The sequence below is a fragment of the Mytilus trossulus genome, chromosome 7 (genome assembly GCF_036588685.1).
Source record: "Mytilus trossulus isolate FHL-02 chromosome 7, PNRI_Mtr1.1.1.hap1, whole genome shotgun sequence".
Classification (NCBI taxonomy): domain Eukaryota; kingdom Metazoa; phylum Mollusca; class Bivalvia; order Mytilida; family Mytilidae; genus Mytilus; species Mytilus trossulus.
The window spans coordinates 28666376-28685156 of NC_086379.1; the positions used below are offsets into that span (position 1 = coordinate 28666376).

At 30.8% G+C, this 18781-nt stretch overlaps 1 protein-coding gene across 2 annotated transcripts; it reads right to left on the reverse strand.

Annotated features, from left to right (window-relative positions):
• Window positions 1–2543: 2543 nt before the first annotated feature.
• LOC134724889 (cyclin-F-like) lies at window positions 2544–10374 on the reverse strand. 2 transcript variants are annotated; one of them, XM_063588210.1, is made up of 14 exons: window positions 10164–10374; window positions 8747–8916; window positions 8391–8497; window positions 7967–8034; window positions 7357–7547; window positions 6720–6875; window positions 6226–6455; window positions 5804–5968; window positions 5187–5491; window positions 4846–4933; window positions 4543–4642; window positions 4041–4177; window positions 3662–3795; window positions 2544–3267 (listed from the first exon to the last, which is right to left on the reverse strand). In XM_063588210.1, exons 1-14 carry the CDS (start codon window positions 10168–10170, stop codon window positions 2789–2791), a joined length of 2337 nt encoding a protein of 778 aa, XP_063444280.1. In that variant the 5' UTR covers window positions 10171–10374; the 3' UTR covers window positions 2544–2788. The 2 variants fall into 2 exon arrangements, with proteins under 2 accessions (XP_063444280.1, XP_063444279.1); XM_063588209.1 differs by lacking the exon at window positions 10164–10374 and adding an exon at window positions 9144–9299.
• Window positions 10375–18781: the final 8407 nt, after the last annotated feature.

Genomic DNA, 18781 nt, shown 5'->3' on the forward strand with positions numbered 1-18781 from the left:
TGGTATTGTAATAATAATGAATTGTAAACAAATTTTATGAAATAGCATTTGTACAATGTATGAGTTGAAAAATAACGTTTCCCTTATCAACTGAATGTTAAAACAGGATATGCTACATTAAAATTTCAAAACAGCTACAAATAAAAATATTCCATGGAAATAGACGATTTTTTTATTTATTTGTCTTCAGTTTTAAAAGTTTCTTACGCAAAAACGGCTTGAGATATGAACAAAATCTTTTCTGTTCTACAAAGGGGATTATAAAGGCATGATTTTCAGAAAAAATGAATTTGTTCTAGGCTGGGGCCGATTTTGGCCCTTATTGCCCCATCTCCTTTAAATTACATGTATTTTGGTTAACTACAGTTGATTGAATATTGAATATGCTAAAGAAGTATTGGGTCAAATAATTAGCATGTTTATCCAAAGCTATCAATTGACCAGTTGCTGCAATAAACCAGATGCTCTTATCTACCCTCAATTTTCTTTGTCCGTTGTCCACATATATAGTTCCCTTTAATTTTAGTATATTTTTTCTGTTTTTTTTTTGGCCTTTCCTTTAAATTTGTCTCTCTTTTTTTGCTTTTATGTGAGTGTTAAGTCATCTAAGAAAAATTCTGTAAAATTTCTCTTTGATATTTTTAGCAGAAATGATTTTTTTGGTTAGGTAAACATAAGTGATATTTCCACTTTTCCAAAGCTCTCTGGCTTAACCCATACTGGTGTCCTTGTGTTTTGTGTTGTCAAGAGAAAGTGAGCTAATAAAGTTTTCTAAACTTTTTATATGTTTTGTGGTTAATATCAAACTTTAATCTTGTTGGGAATGTGCAGGTGGGATTTTTATTATTTATCATAGAATATATTAGACAGATCGGTGAAAATCACTGTGTACTTGGACCTAAGATGGAGTAGCTGATCAATGCTGTAGCAGAATTAATTCTCTTACTTATGAATAACAAGAAGCTATTCAAATTGGCAGTAAATATATATCACAAGTACACAATGTATACAATATTATAAATTTTATTCTTTTGATACAAAAATATTAAATCTCCACAAAATATAACATAAATGAGAATTCTTGAACACACATAAATGCCCACAATCATACAAAAATAAATGTATTTTTCATCCATGCTTTCAATGGGACTGATTCAGTATAAATAAATCTAATGCAGGAATTTCAAAATGATTAAAGTGGGGGTCTAGTATAATGACTGAAATAAGACATCTAAATTGTGTATGTAAAAAAAAAAAAAAAAAAGTAATTCTATTCCTGTGCTTTAAAATCTGAAAAAGGAAGTTTTGTTTAAGATGAACTGTATTAAGAAATATTTTTTTAAGACCAAACAACCCTCAAAATCCTATACTTCCCTAGTATGCAAATTTCAAGTTAACACTTTTCCCCCCTTAACCATAAATTAACTATCCTTAAATAATGTGAAGATCAAATTACACAATGACTTTCTGTCTTCATGTTTCAGCAGTTAACCAAACATTCAACTTTACTAAATAAATAAGTGAATTTTAACAATGTGAAAAACTCTCATACAATAATATACATAACTTGATAACAAAAACACTTTCTAAGACATACTCACAAGAAAACAGAACAAACAGTTAATATATATACTATAACAATAGGTACATAACAGAAAACAGATAACAGAAAGAAATCTTAGATTTAATAAAGACTTCTAAACCGGTTAAAAATGCAGATCTCAAGAGGAAAAGTTTTCTTACAAGTTTCATCAGTATTTAAAATACAAGTTTTTTGGAGTCTTTTTACATATTTTCCCATAAACATGCACAAGTGTAGCAAAAATACACATATATAATGCTGAATTTATAAAAGAAAATGAAGCAAACCGCAAAAATGCCAGCGATTGACAACAATTCAATTAAAGAATGAAATTCAAATATGTTTTAATTCAGCCATGGAAATATCAAGATTAGAAAGTCATGAAAGTCGGGAACTGGCACAGTTATATAAAAAAAATATAAAATGCATAAAAGTCATGTATAAATATAAATTATCAACAAAAATATGATAAGTTATGAAAATGATGAAATATTGATTCATGATTAGTATGATAGATATGGAATGACCATTTAAAGTTTGACTAACATTTATTACCCATTTTAATATCATATTGATATGTCTGAGACGGAATCATTTAGCTATAACATAGCATTGCACATAATAATATGGCTTTCTTAAAACCATTGTCACATCTCTCCCCCTGACCAGAAGTATTTGTCCCCAAATAAATCTGCAAATGGAGAGTGTAATGCTTCAAAAAAAGCAAACAATTTGGTTTTTCAAATAATGTTTAAACACATTGTAATGAGAATCATATCGAATGTAAACTTTTATCCAATTATCATGCATGAATTTTCAGACAAACTTAAATACAGACATCTCACATTGAGGCTTATAATCATGTCAACCATACATTCCTGTAAGCAAGTCGTACGAAAAATAATCTTTTGGAACAGTTATTCCAGGAACAATTATGCTTTTAAAAATTTAATTCACAATATAGAGAAAACATCCATTTGGCAATTTTTTTTTACTAAAATGACGTTTTCTTACTATTTGAAATATATCATAATCATACTTTCTCAGTTATCAAATTTAAATAGAAACATTCCATTCATTCATCAGTCATTCAATTTAGTGTGGATATGACCACATAAAAAATACACTTTGCAACTTGGTTGCCATGACAAGTGTTATTTGGCAGTATCGGTAGCACATTACTGTATTGTCTATATATCACAACAATCACTGATTGTGTTGGCGTAGATTTTGGTGAAGCACTAGAGCACAACAATTCCCTCCCTGTCGTCTTTTTCGACTACCTCGTAAAGTCATGTGACTTGTAGCACTTTTACGTTTGTCAGAGTATTTTGACGGAGAGAATTCAAAGTCTGAATCACTTGTAGAGTCAGCACATAATGAGGGTAAATGTTCAAGTTTACACAAAGAGGATGATTTTGGCATGACAGATGACGTGGACGGACAATCCTCTAGGGTAGAGGACATTGGCGAAGACGCCAATCCTGAGGTCAAATCTTTATCACAGGAGTAACCAGGAGTAACTAATGAAAATCCTGATGCAAGAGGTGATGTGTTCATAAATGAGATATTCAAGGTCATTGTTTTGACATTTTTACTGGCAGATGTTGGTTGTATTACGGACTCTTCTTCTGAACATGAAGAAGCATCAAATCCTTCGTCTAGCTTGCTGCAATCACTGAATTCTAAAAAAAGAAACACAAAACTTATTTTAAACTGTATAATCTTTAAAATATGTTATCAATTTAAACTTATCCTTTTTTTTCATAAATGCTGAGATATTTTGTTAACCAACTAGTCTCCCAATTTTAGCAAGTTATCTTATTTGTTTAAAAAGAATCCGTTTATAGGAGTTTTGCAATGCATGGGTTCATACTTCTAAATTCAAATGCAGTTGAGGATTTGGATGTTTCAATGACTAATTCTAATTTTTTTTTGTCATAAGCCTATTGTTTGCTGTTGTGGTTCCTTATTATTGTGAAGCTATCATGAATCTTTTTTTTAAATACTTAGTACTGGTACCTCAAAATGTATTCTATACAGATAATGATTGAACACTAATGTAACATGTTATCTTACCTTCTTCCTCGATAAAAGACTCATCTGCATCTTCTTTATCTCCATCATAACCAGACAAAACAGAATCATGTGGTCTAACTCCTTCCATCGTCAAACTGTTGAATGTTCTTCTTTCTCTCATACGGGAATATGGTCTGTAATAGTGATAAAAAATAAAGGCATATGTTTTAAAAATGAATAAAATTTCTAAAATGGTCTTCATTCTTTTAATTTTTTAACTTATAAGTGTTTTTGAGTTTTCTTGTTATAACAAATTTTCAATGTTATTTCTAAATCTTTCCAATGACATTTAAGATTTTCTTATAAAACAAAAACAACAAATTTGAAGAGTTATTGATTTTTAGGACTTTTCGTAAACGTGTATCTTATCTTTACTTACTTGTCATATTTCCTCTTCTTTCTGGAGGGTGATAAGATGAGCTCGTCGTCATTCTTGAACTTGACACGCACATCACATCCCTGAAGTATGTGTTCTGTTACACCTAACATTATGCACAATTCTTCATAACTCATTATCTGAAATATAAATAAACTTTGGAATCAAGGAGAGATAACTCATAATATATTACTGATGCCAATTTAATTATACTTCTTAATGACATAAGGGAGACAACTGACATTTAAATTTGCTACTTCTTGCATTTATAATATTCTCATTTTTCTAATGATTTTATAAAGGATTCATTTATTCAACTGTTGATTTGGTTATAGAAACGGATGGTATTTTTGAAGCTCTGACATTTGTTAAAGTGAAATATAATTGACTTAATTTCACAAAGTCTACGTACAGTGTATACCATTGTCTTTATCTTGTAAAACTTATATTTTTTCTGTGCGAACTATAAAACATTATAAACAAATATATGAAAGTCATTTCATACCTGTATTTCACTGACTTTGTATAACTTTTCTTCAGCATATCTAAGTTTAACTGACTGTAGTTTTACATCTCTATGATCCACAACTGATCCTTCCAAGAAGCTGAAAAAGTAACAAAATGGAAATATAAATGACTTTTCTCCATCTTCGGATGACACTATTTATGAGTAACATAACAACAAATGCTTGCAAAGCAAAAAGTTTAGACTTCTTTATCAAGTTCAAATATAATATATAAATGTTTCAATAGTTTTTAACACAAAATATTTATTGACAATAGTTTAGGAAAAAAAATTTAAACTTACCACTTTTCATGAAGATGGAATGCACATCTACTGATATCTTCTATCTTATATCCTGTAAACAAACTCATCTTTGATGGCCAAGCATTTTCTGAAAAAGTAAAAAAACATTGCATTTAAGATCACAGTATAAGGGAGATAACTCTAAAATAAATTGCATTTTTTCAATTATATTTAAATCAAAGAAACTCTTTGTTATTTTAAAAATACAGATTTTCTCCAATCCTCACAATTGTTTTTTAAATTAATATTTAACAAAATTATCTTATATTTCAAAATATGGAAGTTTAGAATTAACAAATAAAGAATTCAAGTATCATTTTAAGTATATTGCTAATACATACCATGCTTCATCAAGACACGAGCTAACAACACACAACTAGCAGCAATCTCTGCAGGGCTATATTGTCCCATCTCAGCCTGAAGGAGGCAAAGTTCACAGATGTATTCAGCTAGGTAACATGACTTCTTATCCAGATCACAGAGTATACAGAATATCTCAACCAAATCAATGCTAGTGATTGTCCTAATGTTGCCTTTTAATGTGGCAGCAATCTCGCCCATCATTCGGACAATATCTTCATACTTGTAGGTACTATCTGTCAGCCATGCTGCCTCTCTGATTGTGATAATATCTTTGCCTAAATATCTGAAAAAGTCAATTTAAAACATTAATTTCATAAATCAAATATTTCAACTATAAGGTTTCCTTTTTTTTATGTCTAAAATGGAACCATGAGAAATACATCATTTTCAATTCATGTTTGTTTTATTTTAAATTTGATTCATCTCATTAAAAAGGCACTTTATCAACTTTAATATATCATTTTAGTATATTGAAGGCTTATATATAATGAACTGCAACTTCAAAGAAGTCCAAATGTATGGTTACACGACCAACACATAAAAAAATAAAGACATTGTGATCTATATGTATGGACTTAAAAAGATTTTAACTCACCTTGAACATAGAAGCATGGCAGCAACACCTAATAATTGCAATTTGGATCGAGATGTCTTGTGTACTTTTAAAAATCTATCCACCATACTAACAGCAACATGCAGTGTATGACTAGAGAAATCTTTCATCCCTGCAACTTCAACCAACCAATCGACAAGAATGTATCTGAAACAATGATAAAAAAAAATGTTATTATGGAATTTACACATGAATACCAGATTTCAATGTGGAAATCAAGTTCTAAAATGAATAGATTGAACATTTTTCTTATCATATTATTGTAGCTTTGACATACACATTTGAAATGGCATTAAACTTTAAAGATAAATAGATAAATTGAGAAATTGCACAACCATGTACCTAAATGTTATAATAATAATTTAAATAAAGACTAGCATAAAGTCAAGATTTTTAAAACTTACCTCATAGATTGTGTTAATTCCTGTGAAGTTTGAAAGCAGTCTTGAGTGTTTGTTGGTGATGTTGTCTGCACCAAATCTTTTACAAAGACAGCTGCCTGGTGTTGAGATAAACCTCCATATTTTCCATGTGCGTAGTATTTACAGAGCGTTAGTTTAGCTTCAAGATAGCCTAAAGAAGTCAAATCCCTCAGTTCTCGAATACTTGTTAATTCTGTTCCTTTGTCCATTACCTATGAATTAAAATCAAGATAGATAAAAATCACCATGGAAAAATTACAAATAAAAAAGTATGCATTCTTTTAACATTTTTGAAAAGAGATAATAAATCATTAACTCAAAATCAAGTTCATGTTTTTTTTCATTCTGATCTTTTAGAGTTATTTCCTTTATTTGAATAAAATATATTTCACCATAAATATCATTTTACAATTCAATTGACCGACTGTTAGAAGTAATGTTTATTTTGATTTCTCTAAGTCTTTGTTTGTATTTACCATTTTATCATATTTCTGTTGCCAGAACATAAATGCTGCTACGCCTGATCCAAGTTCAGCGCCATCCTTCAGATACTGGCATATCTCTGTTTTATCTTCTGATTCAAGTAACATTAATGTCCTAGCTACACATACATGGATATTTTTGTCTTTTGTCTGAAATAATCAATATTCAATGTTAAACATGTTAACGGTTATTAATTCAATTGTGTCGTTTGATCTATATTCAAGGCACATTAAGTGCTGATAAAATAAATCTCTTACAAGAATAATTTATAGGATAAAAAACGTTTAAACTTTTTTTTTATTTTTGTAGAAAGATTCTGCCTCATTGACAATTATCCTAAATCAACATTTATTCGTATTTGACTTATTTCCCCCTTTGTGTCATTAACTCATGAAAAATCAAATGCAAACATCAGATTTTCCAAAATCAAAGCAAGCTGATTATATGTTTAAAATGTCCTTTCCCCATACTTAAAAATGGTTTGAAAGGTGTTTCACAATAATAAACCTTACGGACCTGTAAACTACTCAGACAATTATCATAAAAATTTCATTTAATCCTCTGATCAAATTTGGTTGTAAGATTTTTTTTAGTAAAGCGCCCCTGGTACATTGTATTATCATTCCTTACCGTTTTAATAAAATCTTTCATGTATTTGAAGACACATTCTTTGCAGCAAGCACCATTAACAGACCAAGGCGGTCGTATAAACAGCCATGTAAAAGGATCTGTGTTTGGACTAAGTCCTTCAATTCTACAAAATATATCTGCTGCCTTCTCTCCATTGTTGATGGTTTTCTTTCCGTCCAAATCGGTTGGTACTGTAACAAAAATCAATATTTTATTGTAGCTATGAAAATATTGCTTTTTCTACTAGCACATAGTAAATTTCTTTATTATAGCTTGTAAATATAAAGCAACTCTACCATGTTTTTCTTTCTTTTTAAACTAATCATGAATTGTTTGTTTAATTGATTTATTAAAGTTACATTTTCTTTTCATCTGTTAATTTTCTTTTGTCAAAATTCTGTTTGTTGTAACAAAAAAATATAAATGAAACTGCTATTTTACGTCATACATGATACAAGTTTTTGTCAGAGAAATTAACACCTTTATATATGGAGTCAACAAAGGGAATTTCAAATTTACATGTTCATTTCACACCTCATGTCCTAGGTAAACAAAAGAGGACAAAAATAAAACAAGTTTGTGATAAAAAAAGCTTTAAAGGTCTACTTACATCCTTCATTATAGAGGTAGGCGATGGCCATTTTGATCAATGCTTCAAGATTTCCCAAATCTCCAGCTCTGAAAAAGAAACAAAAGATTAATAAATATACAGAGAATCAATACAGCATAATAATTTTAATAAAATAAAATAATGAAATCTTTGTTTTTAGTCAAGAGTTCTTTGTAAAAAGTGGCTTCTGCAAACAGCAATAGCTGAACTTGAACATCAACTCTTTTTTTTATAAATCTATGTTACAGATCATAATATGTCTATTTATATGCATACTCTGTCATTTCAATCAGAGTATAGGGGAATGAGACAACATCATCATGACATGTAGGTAAAAATTACTCATTGCATTGCAACTCTTCATCTCGACTGTTGCTGATGCAGTGTTTGTACTCAAATTATAAACTAATCTAATGATACTTACTTCTCAAAATGTGGAATGTTTTTCAGTGATGGCCATTCATCTTGAAAACTTGTGGAATTCCAGATCACAGAACTGTTTTCTATTAAATCTTTAAAGTATGGGTGGACCTGCAGAAAGAAAACAAGTTATTTCAGAACTTCTTGAATTGCTTTTATTTGTTTTATGTGAATAAATCAGTATGGAGTCAATGTAAGCAAAAAACTACATGCATTCTAATAAATTTATATATCAAAATTGAAAATATATTTTTAAAATTCACATTTACTCTTATTCAACTGAAGTTTGTTAAACAAGATGAAGCACAATATTGTTGTACATTAAATAAAATCATAATAATAATAATATACTATACTTACAGCTCTCAAATTAAGAACATCTCTGATATGTAATCCTTTAATAATATACAGCAAAAGTTCTTCAGGTAAATTCCATATTGTCATCTGACTTCGTGTTCTTGGACGAAGATGCATGTGGACTGGGATAAATGTGTTTGGAGACTTTTGAAATTTGCTGAGTGCATTTAGAACTGTAAAAAAATAATTAGTATACTACATGTAAATTGGTTACAATGGGGAAATAATGCACTCATGTTATTTAAGTATATATTGATTTTGCTGTAAAAAAAAATAAACATTCATAAAATTCTAAAATTTAATTTAGCACTTCAATAACAAATGTGCAGTTAACATTTTTTGCATTTTCACAATATTACAATATTGCTATATTTTGATTATGAACTATAAAAGTACTTACGAATTTTTACAAACATGGTTTTCATTTAAGGAATGTCAGTTGTGATAAAGTTCAAATAAGTTCCACATCAAGTATAAGTTATGCAAAATTATCATGTATGTTGAAAGTTTATTTTTGTCATTGAAACATCGATACCGTGAACCTACCATTTATTTTTAGTAACAAGCAGGGTGTCCCCGCTTTTGATTGGTTGTCAATGTAAACAAGCCGGCACTTGCAAAGGTCGATAACCAATGAACGATTTGAAAATAAACGTGTTTCAATGACACTAATGAATGCTATTCATAATTTATTTAGCACAAGTCTGAACATATTCATCGTCATATTCACCTGTTATCAACTAATAATTAGATAGGTAAAAGTGTTTAATACATGTGATAACAAGAAATCAATAAAACAATAAAATTGTTCGATGAATATCAAACATGTTTATCATTTTGAATTTTGTCTTCGACAGTTCGACTGGACTGGAGCCAGTGGATGTCAGTTCACTGTTTTCGTCACTAAAATAATCTACATTCTTGCAAATGGCACGTTAAGTATGTTACAATGATCGTCAATCACTTTGTTTACCTTTTTAAATTACGATACTCGTATTTGGAACACAAGCTGGACCATTTTGTCATTTGACTGTTTTTGCTGAATGCACTCGTCTTTGAACAGTGTGATTACGTAAATATGTATATATGAATACGAGGAAACATTTTCATGACTCCAAAAAAAAAAGGATTTTATTATTTTTATCGTCGTGTGAGGTGTAGAGTTCAAATGTTATGGTGCATTTTCAATAACATCGTTTATGACAAGAATAATTTTGGAGACACGCCTTAAATAAACATTATTGAATATTACATTTTATTCTTCTTTTCCGAAAAGATCTTTTTTCTGAATGTTATTGTTACTTTTCATTGACAAACTTTCAAAAATTTAAACCGCCCATTATATTTGCCCTGTTATGACCTTTCACTTTCTTTTCTTTAATTTTTATAAATGACATTTTATTTCTAACATGTAACTTACCTTTCATTACTCTGAATTGCTATAAATTTCATAAATATAGGCATAAATACGTTATCCAAAAGTTTAAACTCCGAAAAAGTGATGCACCCTATCTTGTCAAAATTAAACACCAACAATCCGAATATACTCGACGCTGATTGGTCGAAATTGTTACACTCGTTTACAAACGAGAGGAAATGGGCTTTCCCCGCCTTTGTGATGTTCATTCAAATATTTAAAAATTGGACACGTGTGTACACAACATCATCCTCTGCATACAATCGAATTAAAAGTTGTTATTTCCAATAACTCATAACATTCGCAGTCTTTGATTTTTTATATGAAAAAATGTATGACATTGAAATTTCTGATGATTATTATTTTTATTAATACAAATCCTTGAAAGATCTTGAAATAGGTCACAATAGAGAAGTGGACAATTTTGAAACCACATTTTATTTATCAAAAAAAAAAATACAACATTTCAGACACGAAAATTTATTTACATTTTTTTTAAGAATGATAGAAAATTCGTATAGTAAAGTTTATAGACCCTCACCCTTTTAGAAGATACATTATTTATTTGCAAATTGAATTATTATCTATATATATTTAATTATTCGTTTGTCATTTTCATCGTTAAATTTAAAATATAAGGACGTAGATTTAGACTTATAAGAAATCTGCAGACTCCAAGCGTATGTTATTTAATGGGAAGTTAACGGAAGATATACTGGTCAGTCTTAACGGAACATATGTAACTGTCCATAATTACATAATATGTCAGCAGATTTCATTTGTGTGAAACATGTATAAATCCGTCTATCCCTTAGGGTCAGTTCGATAACTGTAATTCTATATTGTAAATGTATGATCAAATAATGTTTTAACAGCAATCAACGACTGCCTTCGGGTAGCGGCAAAAATAAATGTGTCAGAGAAAACACTTACGATTGGAAAATAAATTACCCATTTTTGTCTTCTATTTGTGATCTGAATCTGATGTTAAGATCTTTGAAATATGATGAAAATAATTTTAAAATTTAATATATATAAGGAATAAGATGTATTGAACTATAGTACTTGAATCATCATCAAATTGAGTGAAATGGGTTCAGGACTATGTTGGTCTACTTCAAAGGTAAAGATTAATTGGTGATTACGGCCATACTGTGCCGTGTCTGATCCTGTCGTGGACACTGTAGAGATTTTCACACATCATCAGAGTAATTAATTGATTTGTTGACCATTGGCCAGGTTAATTGAATCAATATGTGCAGTGAGATCAGTTAAAGAACTGCATTTATTTGTTAATCAGTTAATTAGTAATTGCATTAATGAAATTTAAATTCTTTTGTTTTCAAGTAATTCATCAACTGAGAACAAAACATAGTACAAGAACCATATGCTTTACATAAACAATCTTATTAAAGAATAAGAATTCATTTTATAGCAATTTTCAGGGTAGATTTCAATAAGAACAGCATCACTCTCACCCATCCTCTTCGTGTCTGTCAGCACATAAGGCCTCAACCTCCACTACAGCATATATTATAAATTTGGCAAATATTTCAAAAAAAAAAATCGACGAATATTAAATAATAAAACGTTTCACACGGTAATATGCTTTGATCTCGCTATGCAATTCGTTAATCGATTTATAATCAAAGAAACTTTAAACGTTCTCACATGCAACTTTATTTTTTGGCGCCGTACGAGAAATATAACAACGATAAATTGTAAGCAATTTCATCTTGACGAATTTACATATTAATTAAGCTTAATTTGGTCATTTCACACTCTTTCGAATTAGACTGTTCCTGTACTGTCATACTATTATAATGGTCATAGATTTCGCACATCTCCGAAAAAACATATTACAATATTCGTATGTTATAAAGAATATAATAAACCAAGATGTCAGTTTAGTTGTTAATTATCACAATTAACATCATCACGATTTATTGAGTTTATCAGACTTGTTAATTGCATTCGACCTAAGATGATGACACGCGTGCCATTATAATTTGATTATTATAATATCATATATTTTGGTCACGGATCACTCGACAATAAAAGATACAGCAATACAAACAATATGAAACAGACATTTGAAAGTGGGGTATAAAAATGTCTTACTAAAAAATTATAAACATCAACAAATTATTATTATTTTTTTTTTAAATATTTCTCGTCACATGGTTGTTTTTTTCTAAAAGAAAATTTGTTGTTTTAACACATCATAATGACACTGACATACATAATCATAATTCAAAGTAATAATATTTATAATCACTTTAAAAATAAAACCATGTCAAAATGATAATCATGGATTAAATGATAAGAACAAGGACATACCCTTAAGATAAACGATCAATCATTGACTATGTTCTTCACAGTTTAAGTAGCCACTATCAATTTAATGACATGTAAGATATAAAGAAAAGGTGGTTTTAACGGTACAACTAAACAACAATATCCTTGTTGATTTTTGGCATATTCAAAATATTGAAATTACAAAAAATAATTCAATGGTTGTCAGTGTCTTGCGTTGGTAAGCTATACCATTCACAGCCCAAGACAATGCATGCTTAAAGCTGGGACACTTTTTAAGTAATCGGTATACTAAATCGGTTTAAACAGTTCACTTTAAACCGATTACATATATATCAGAACGAGAACATCATATAGTAATTTGACATAAATATGAACCCTGCTTTGTACAAAACCGACATGGTGACGATGAGTCTGTGTTTGACGTGCTGTAAGTATCTAAGTGAAGTTCGCAGGAAGACATTTTGTCACTCTGTCGAGACACACAATTTTGACTCGGCGAGCAGACAAGTCTTTGCTCATAGTGCCATCTGTGCTTATGGGAAAAGCAGCAAATATCCGCAATTTTCAAGTCTATGACTTTAACCGCCCGGAATTAATCAAAGACCTCTTGCACTCGAAAGTAGCATACTTCCACGAGAAAAAACATGGTGGGTTTAAGAAAAAAGAAACTAAACAGCGTATAGGTGTTCAGAGACAAGGCATAAATGAGTAAAAATATTTACTATATTATTGGTGATAATATAACTTTACTTAAACTATAGAATTTGGAATGGAAATGGGGAATGTTTAAAACAGACAACAACCCAACCATAGAGCAGACAACAGCCGAAGGCCACCAATGGGTCTACAATTTACAGTTTCATTTAAAGAAAATCGGAGAGAAGAAGCAGTATGTTTTTTATTTGATCTTTTTGTTTGTAAAAGGCTGAACGTCTAACGGACGTCAAGACACTATAGAAGTGATATATTTGAATTTAGAACAACCATACAAAAAAGGAGCTGTAATTCAGTGACTGTTGCTATGTTGCATATTTGTTTTCCGTTTATTTAAAAAAAAAAAAAAAAAATTAGGCCGTTAGTTTTTCTCGTTTGAAATGTTTTACATTTTTCATTGCGGGTTTCTTTATAGCATACAATGAGGCATTGGCTTTGCTTATTGTTCAAGGCCGTGTGTCATTTGGTCTCTTTGGAAAAGTTGTCTCATTGGCATTCATACCACATCTTCTTTTTTTGAAATAGTAAGCGATTAATGTATTATACATGACTGTACGGTTTTATATGAATGATAGGTATATTCATTTTTTTCCATTTTAATGCTTATTAAAGTGTAACGATGTTGCCATGTTGTCATGCATTTTAAAAACATTTTGTTTTGTCCAAGTAACATGATCTAACATGCGTGTATTGGTTATTTTTGTCCGTCAATTAAGAATTGGCAGTATTTGTACAAAGAGAGATAACTCTAATTTGTTCTTATGACTTGAACGCGGAGCAGATACATATCCTAGATATAGATAAATGTCTACTTGACTGAATCGGTTAATTTCATCAGTTCAGAATTAAAATTTTCGTATCAACAAAACTTATATTTTCACATGGTCTTCACATGATATATTTGATTCCTTGGATTTTTTTCACAGCAAGGAAATTATCTGAAGACTTCTTTATTTATTTACTGATACAGGGAAATGGGTGAACCTCCATTATTGACAAGGATCATAATATAGTGTTCTCTTTCTTAGCATTCTTATTTGCATATCGCCACCAAAAAAAAGAGACACATTAAGAAACTGCGACGGGCTTCATGGAAATATAAAGAGAGTATATTTAGTTACAACGCAACATATCGATCACAAGGGCACTAACAATTGCAAAGAGCATTTCTGAATCAACATCAAACAAGATAACGTTTATAAATACATGTATCATATGTCTCTGATCAAACATAAGACCTGATATTTGATAAAAACTTTACAGATGGTCAACAGATAGATTTCAGCAAAGCATTTGATAAAGTGTTAAGCACATTCTATTATAACATGCATTTGGATTCAAAAGTTCCCGAGAGACAGAAAAGAAGCTGTTCTCTAGAAGTAAGAATCATTAGGATACACAGTTCTATGTTAAATCGATTTGAAGTGACCTATGTACCAATCATACCTGCCGACTGTCACTATTTGCGGGGGATTTCCCCCATGGAGGTACCCAAATTGAAATTTTGAAAGAGCAATTTTTTCAACAATTTTAAACAAAACAAAGAATTTTACAATGACATTTGGCTAATAAAAGTACTAAGAAGCCAAAAAAAACAATATTAAAATGTATTTGAAGTTCCCCTTGAAGGTTTTTTTTTAGGACAATAGCTGCTATCTTGCACGAAAAACCCCCAAGGGCATTTTGAAAAGTTGGCAGATATGACCAATACGTCTAGATTATGGCTCTATTTATTTTTATACTAAACTAACGATATGCAGAAAAAAAGATGGACGGTATAAAATTTGCGAAAGAAACATCTGGGTTGCGTTCAATATCGCAGTGGCTACGTATAGTCCTATGATATAAGACTCTGGAGGTTCATATCATTTACATTCAACGTTTTTTATCGAAAAATATCCGATAAAAAACGTTGAATGTAAATGATATGAACCTCCAGAGTCTTATATTATAGGACTATGGCTACGTAGTGCTACGTAGATTTTCACTATTGAACGTGTAGCTCTAGACTAGTTGTTACATATATATTGATAGCAGCTACGTAGCCGCTATCGATAGTACTAGTATCAAGCTCAAAGATTATTTCGATAATTTGGGTCACTAAGAACAAATCAGGGAAATTATCAGAAACTATCTTCTCGCCACGAGAAAGAGAGAACCTATTTCTAACAAGTATATACTTTATGGAACGTAGCAGCAATTAAACATTGGTAATTTCAATGTCACCAAGTATGCACAAGAGTACACTAGTACTAGCCTTGATCTTTTCTGTATTTTTGAAATGGTGTCCATTCTTATTAATTACTCTAGCATTTTTGTGACAGATGAGCTGTTATAATATTCCCCGAACCCGATATATCGGACAGCCCTTCGCTAACGTATCTTCACCTGATGTATATCATTTTTCAGGCTTCAGATGAGGCTCCGAACTTAGGATGGCATATTCCTTAACATACTAGCCCATGCCGCATAGTATGCTGTTTTTTCTATGGTCGGGTTGTTGTCTCTTTGACACATTCCCCATTTCCATTCTCAATTTACGTATATAACAAGAAACAAAGAAACCTTAAAAGAAAGAGCATATGCAAAAGCGCTATAGTTGTTTAACTTCCGCTTCATTATAGGTTTATGGTGGAGAGTTGTCTTATTGGCAATCATATGTATATACTGTATTCTCTTATTTTATATTTTGCCTGTCTATTAAGGAAAAGTTATATAGAAATAGCTATTACCAGAATCCAAAATGTTTAAACAAGTACCAATATTTTTGTTTCTTAGAATCCATTTTCAACTTGGCCATTTAAGGGGAGATGAATCTTATTTTTGTTAATACTTAAATGATAGTCAAATTTTCTTTTTTAATCGTAACACGAAAACAACTTGGGTTCACCTTTTTTCTTTTTATTTTCTTAAAGCATAAGAAAAAACATATCTTCTCATATTTTATTTCAAAATTCCATTGTGACGAAATATGGATGAAATTTTATCTCAAACTCGGTCGGAAACTATTATATCACTTTGAGCGGGATCAACACCAATACTACAAGTCACAGTTCGGTATTGTCAATACTAATTTAAATTGTATTCTAAGACACTATCTTTATCATTACAAAATTAAAGCAAACCAATAGTTTGAACTATTTCTTGATAGAACAAATCTATGAGAAATGAATCAAATAAACCTCACAAACAAGTTAACATTTCTTATATAACTTTAGACATAATATAAACATCTGTTCTTATTTGACAGCAAATCTCCGCTTGCCAACTGGATTTACGTACGGACAATTCGATATTTGGCTATAATAACCAAGAAAGTAACAATGCACGTACTGCTATATTTATATATAAAGCTTGAATCCAGACTGGCTCGCAAAAAAAACCCGCTATCCTTAATAGGTAAGTTCACTGAGGACTTTTAAACTTTCAAAAGTTTAATAAAACTGATAATAAATTTGATAGATTTAAATTAATCTAAAATCATTTTAGAAAGTGTTTGCTCTTTATAATTATATTTAGAAATTAATTGAAAATGTATGTTTACAGTTATTATTATTGTTCCTCAAGTTGTTTTATCGTATAGAATGTATTTTATCTTGCATTGTTACTTCTTTTTCTTTGAAAAAAATGCATACCACTCCTTATTACTGATGTGTCAGTCGACCCCGGCCTGTCTCTACATTTGTGACAGCAATGCCTTAAACATCTTAGGCATTGTCCACGACTGGTCTTCCCAAACATATACAGATCCAGACCCAGATCTCACAGTTTTAATGTCGATAGTCTGAGAGAAAATAACAAAAAGCAGATCATACTAAATTACAAACATATCAACATAATTTCATTAATACAGTATTTATTGTATTCTAGATTTTCCTGTTAACTAACTGATTCCGGCTTTTCTACAATTGATTGTGAGTTTGTTTCCTCCTTTGTTATGATATAAGTCAATACGAGTTTCACACTACGATAACAATTGTCACAATATAACAGTATGAGGATGTTTAAACTAAAGTGACAGAAACATCATAAAAGCCTGGCAAAACACCTCTGAATTACAGAGGTACAGCATAATTAATTAGATATCGCATTTTATCAGTTGAACATTTTACCTGAAGTCGAGATCGTTAACCACACATTTCGATAAAAGCCGCTTCGATGACACAACTTTACCATTTGTGCAGGAACCTTGGACTCTTCCACCGCAACATAACTTTCAGTCTGTTTTTGTTCAACCAACTGGACCTGTACCAATCAACAACCCGTTTTTACCGACCATTCATGATTGTGTGGAGAACTTTACTGTTACAACAAAGGTTGATCGACCGAAAATCCCGCACAGATTGCTGGCTATAAAGGACCAACAACAACTGGACTAGCGCCACTATATCCTTCAAATACTGGTACTCCGTTGGCAGCGAATACACTCCCGCTGCCTTCTTTGCAGACACCGTCTCACTTTTAGCCAAAACTGTATTAACTACAACGACAGCAGTAGCAGTGATGGGATAGCAGCAACAACATCCGTTCCAGCTACATTTATATCAACAGTTTCGATGACACATGCACCAACAACAACTGTCTCAGCTACATCTAATGCAGAATCGATGACATCTGCACCAATTGGTCCAATTATGTGACTCCCGCTGCCTTCCATGTTATGACTTGTCAAAACAAGAGAGTGCAGAGTCACACCCCTTTCCATTTAGGACACCATGCCAGAATTTAGTATGTCCCTATTTAGGCATCTTAGGAGGCTAATTTTAACGAATTGCATGATCTCTGTTTTCACCGAGAGATTCAAAGAAAAGCAACATTTTACATCTTACAATGTTACAAACTCTTCAAGGAAGGACTAAATCTGTATTTGATTATTGATCAAGGTTGTTAAAACTGACTACACATAGAAATATAATCTGACCATGCATATATTACTAAATAGGTTAAGGCCTGATTTTAAAACAATTGTCATGACAAATTAAGAACTCCAAAACATAAAAAAAAATATATATTGTCTTAGCAACTGTTTTGTTTGTTCTGTCTTGTGGTAAATATTGTACACAATTGTCTTCTCTATATCTATGTATATGTTTTATTGAGAATAAAGAGATATATAGTTATACGGCTTGTCGCAATCTTAAACAAAGAGCCTAAACATTGTTATTCTTTTACTTTTCTACATCGGCTAGAGGTATAGGGGGAGGGTTGAGATGTCATAAACATGTTTAACCCCGCCGCAATTTTGCGCCTGTCCCAAGTCAGGAGCCTGTACAAATCCTTGCTCTGACCAATGTAGAAAAAAACAAACACACAACAACACACACAGTCAAACTCATCTCAAAAGAGGTCCGAGTCCGATGTTGGATTAGATAAAAAAAAAAAAAAAAAAAAAAAAAAAAGAAGTTCAAACTATACAAAATGAAAATGAAACATAAATTAACAAAACATTACTAGCAGTTACTGACATGCCAGCTCCAGACCTCAATTAAACTGATTGAAAGATTATGTCTTCGGGATTATATGAAAATAAAATACACTCCCTCTCGTAAGCGGTTTAGTATAATACCATCATAACATATATGAGAGGA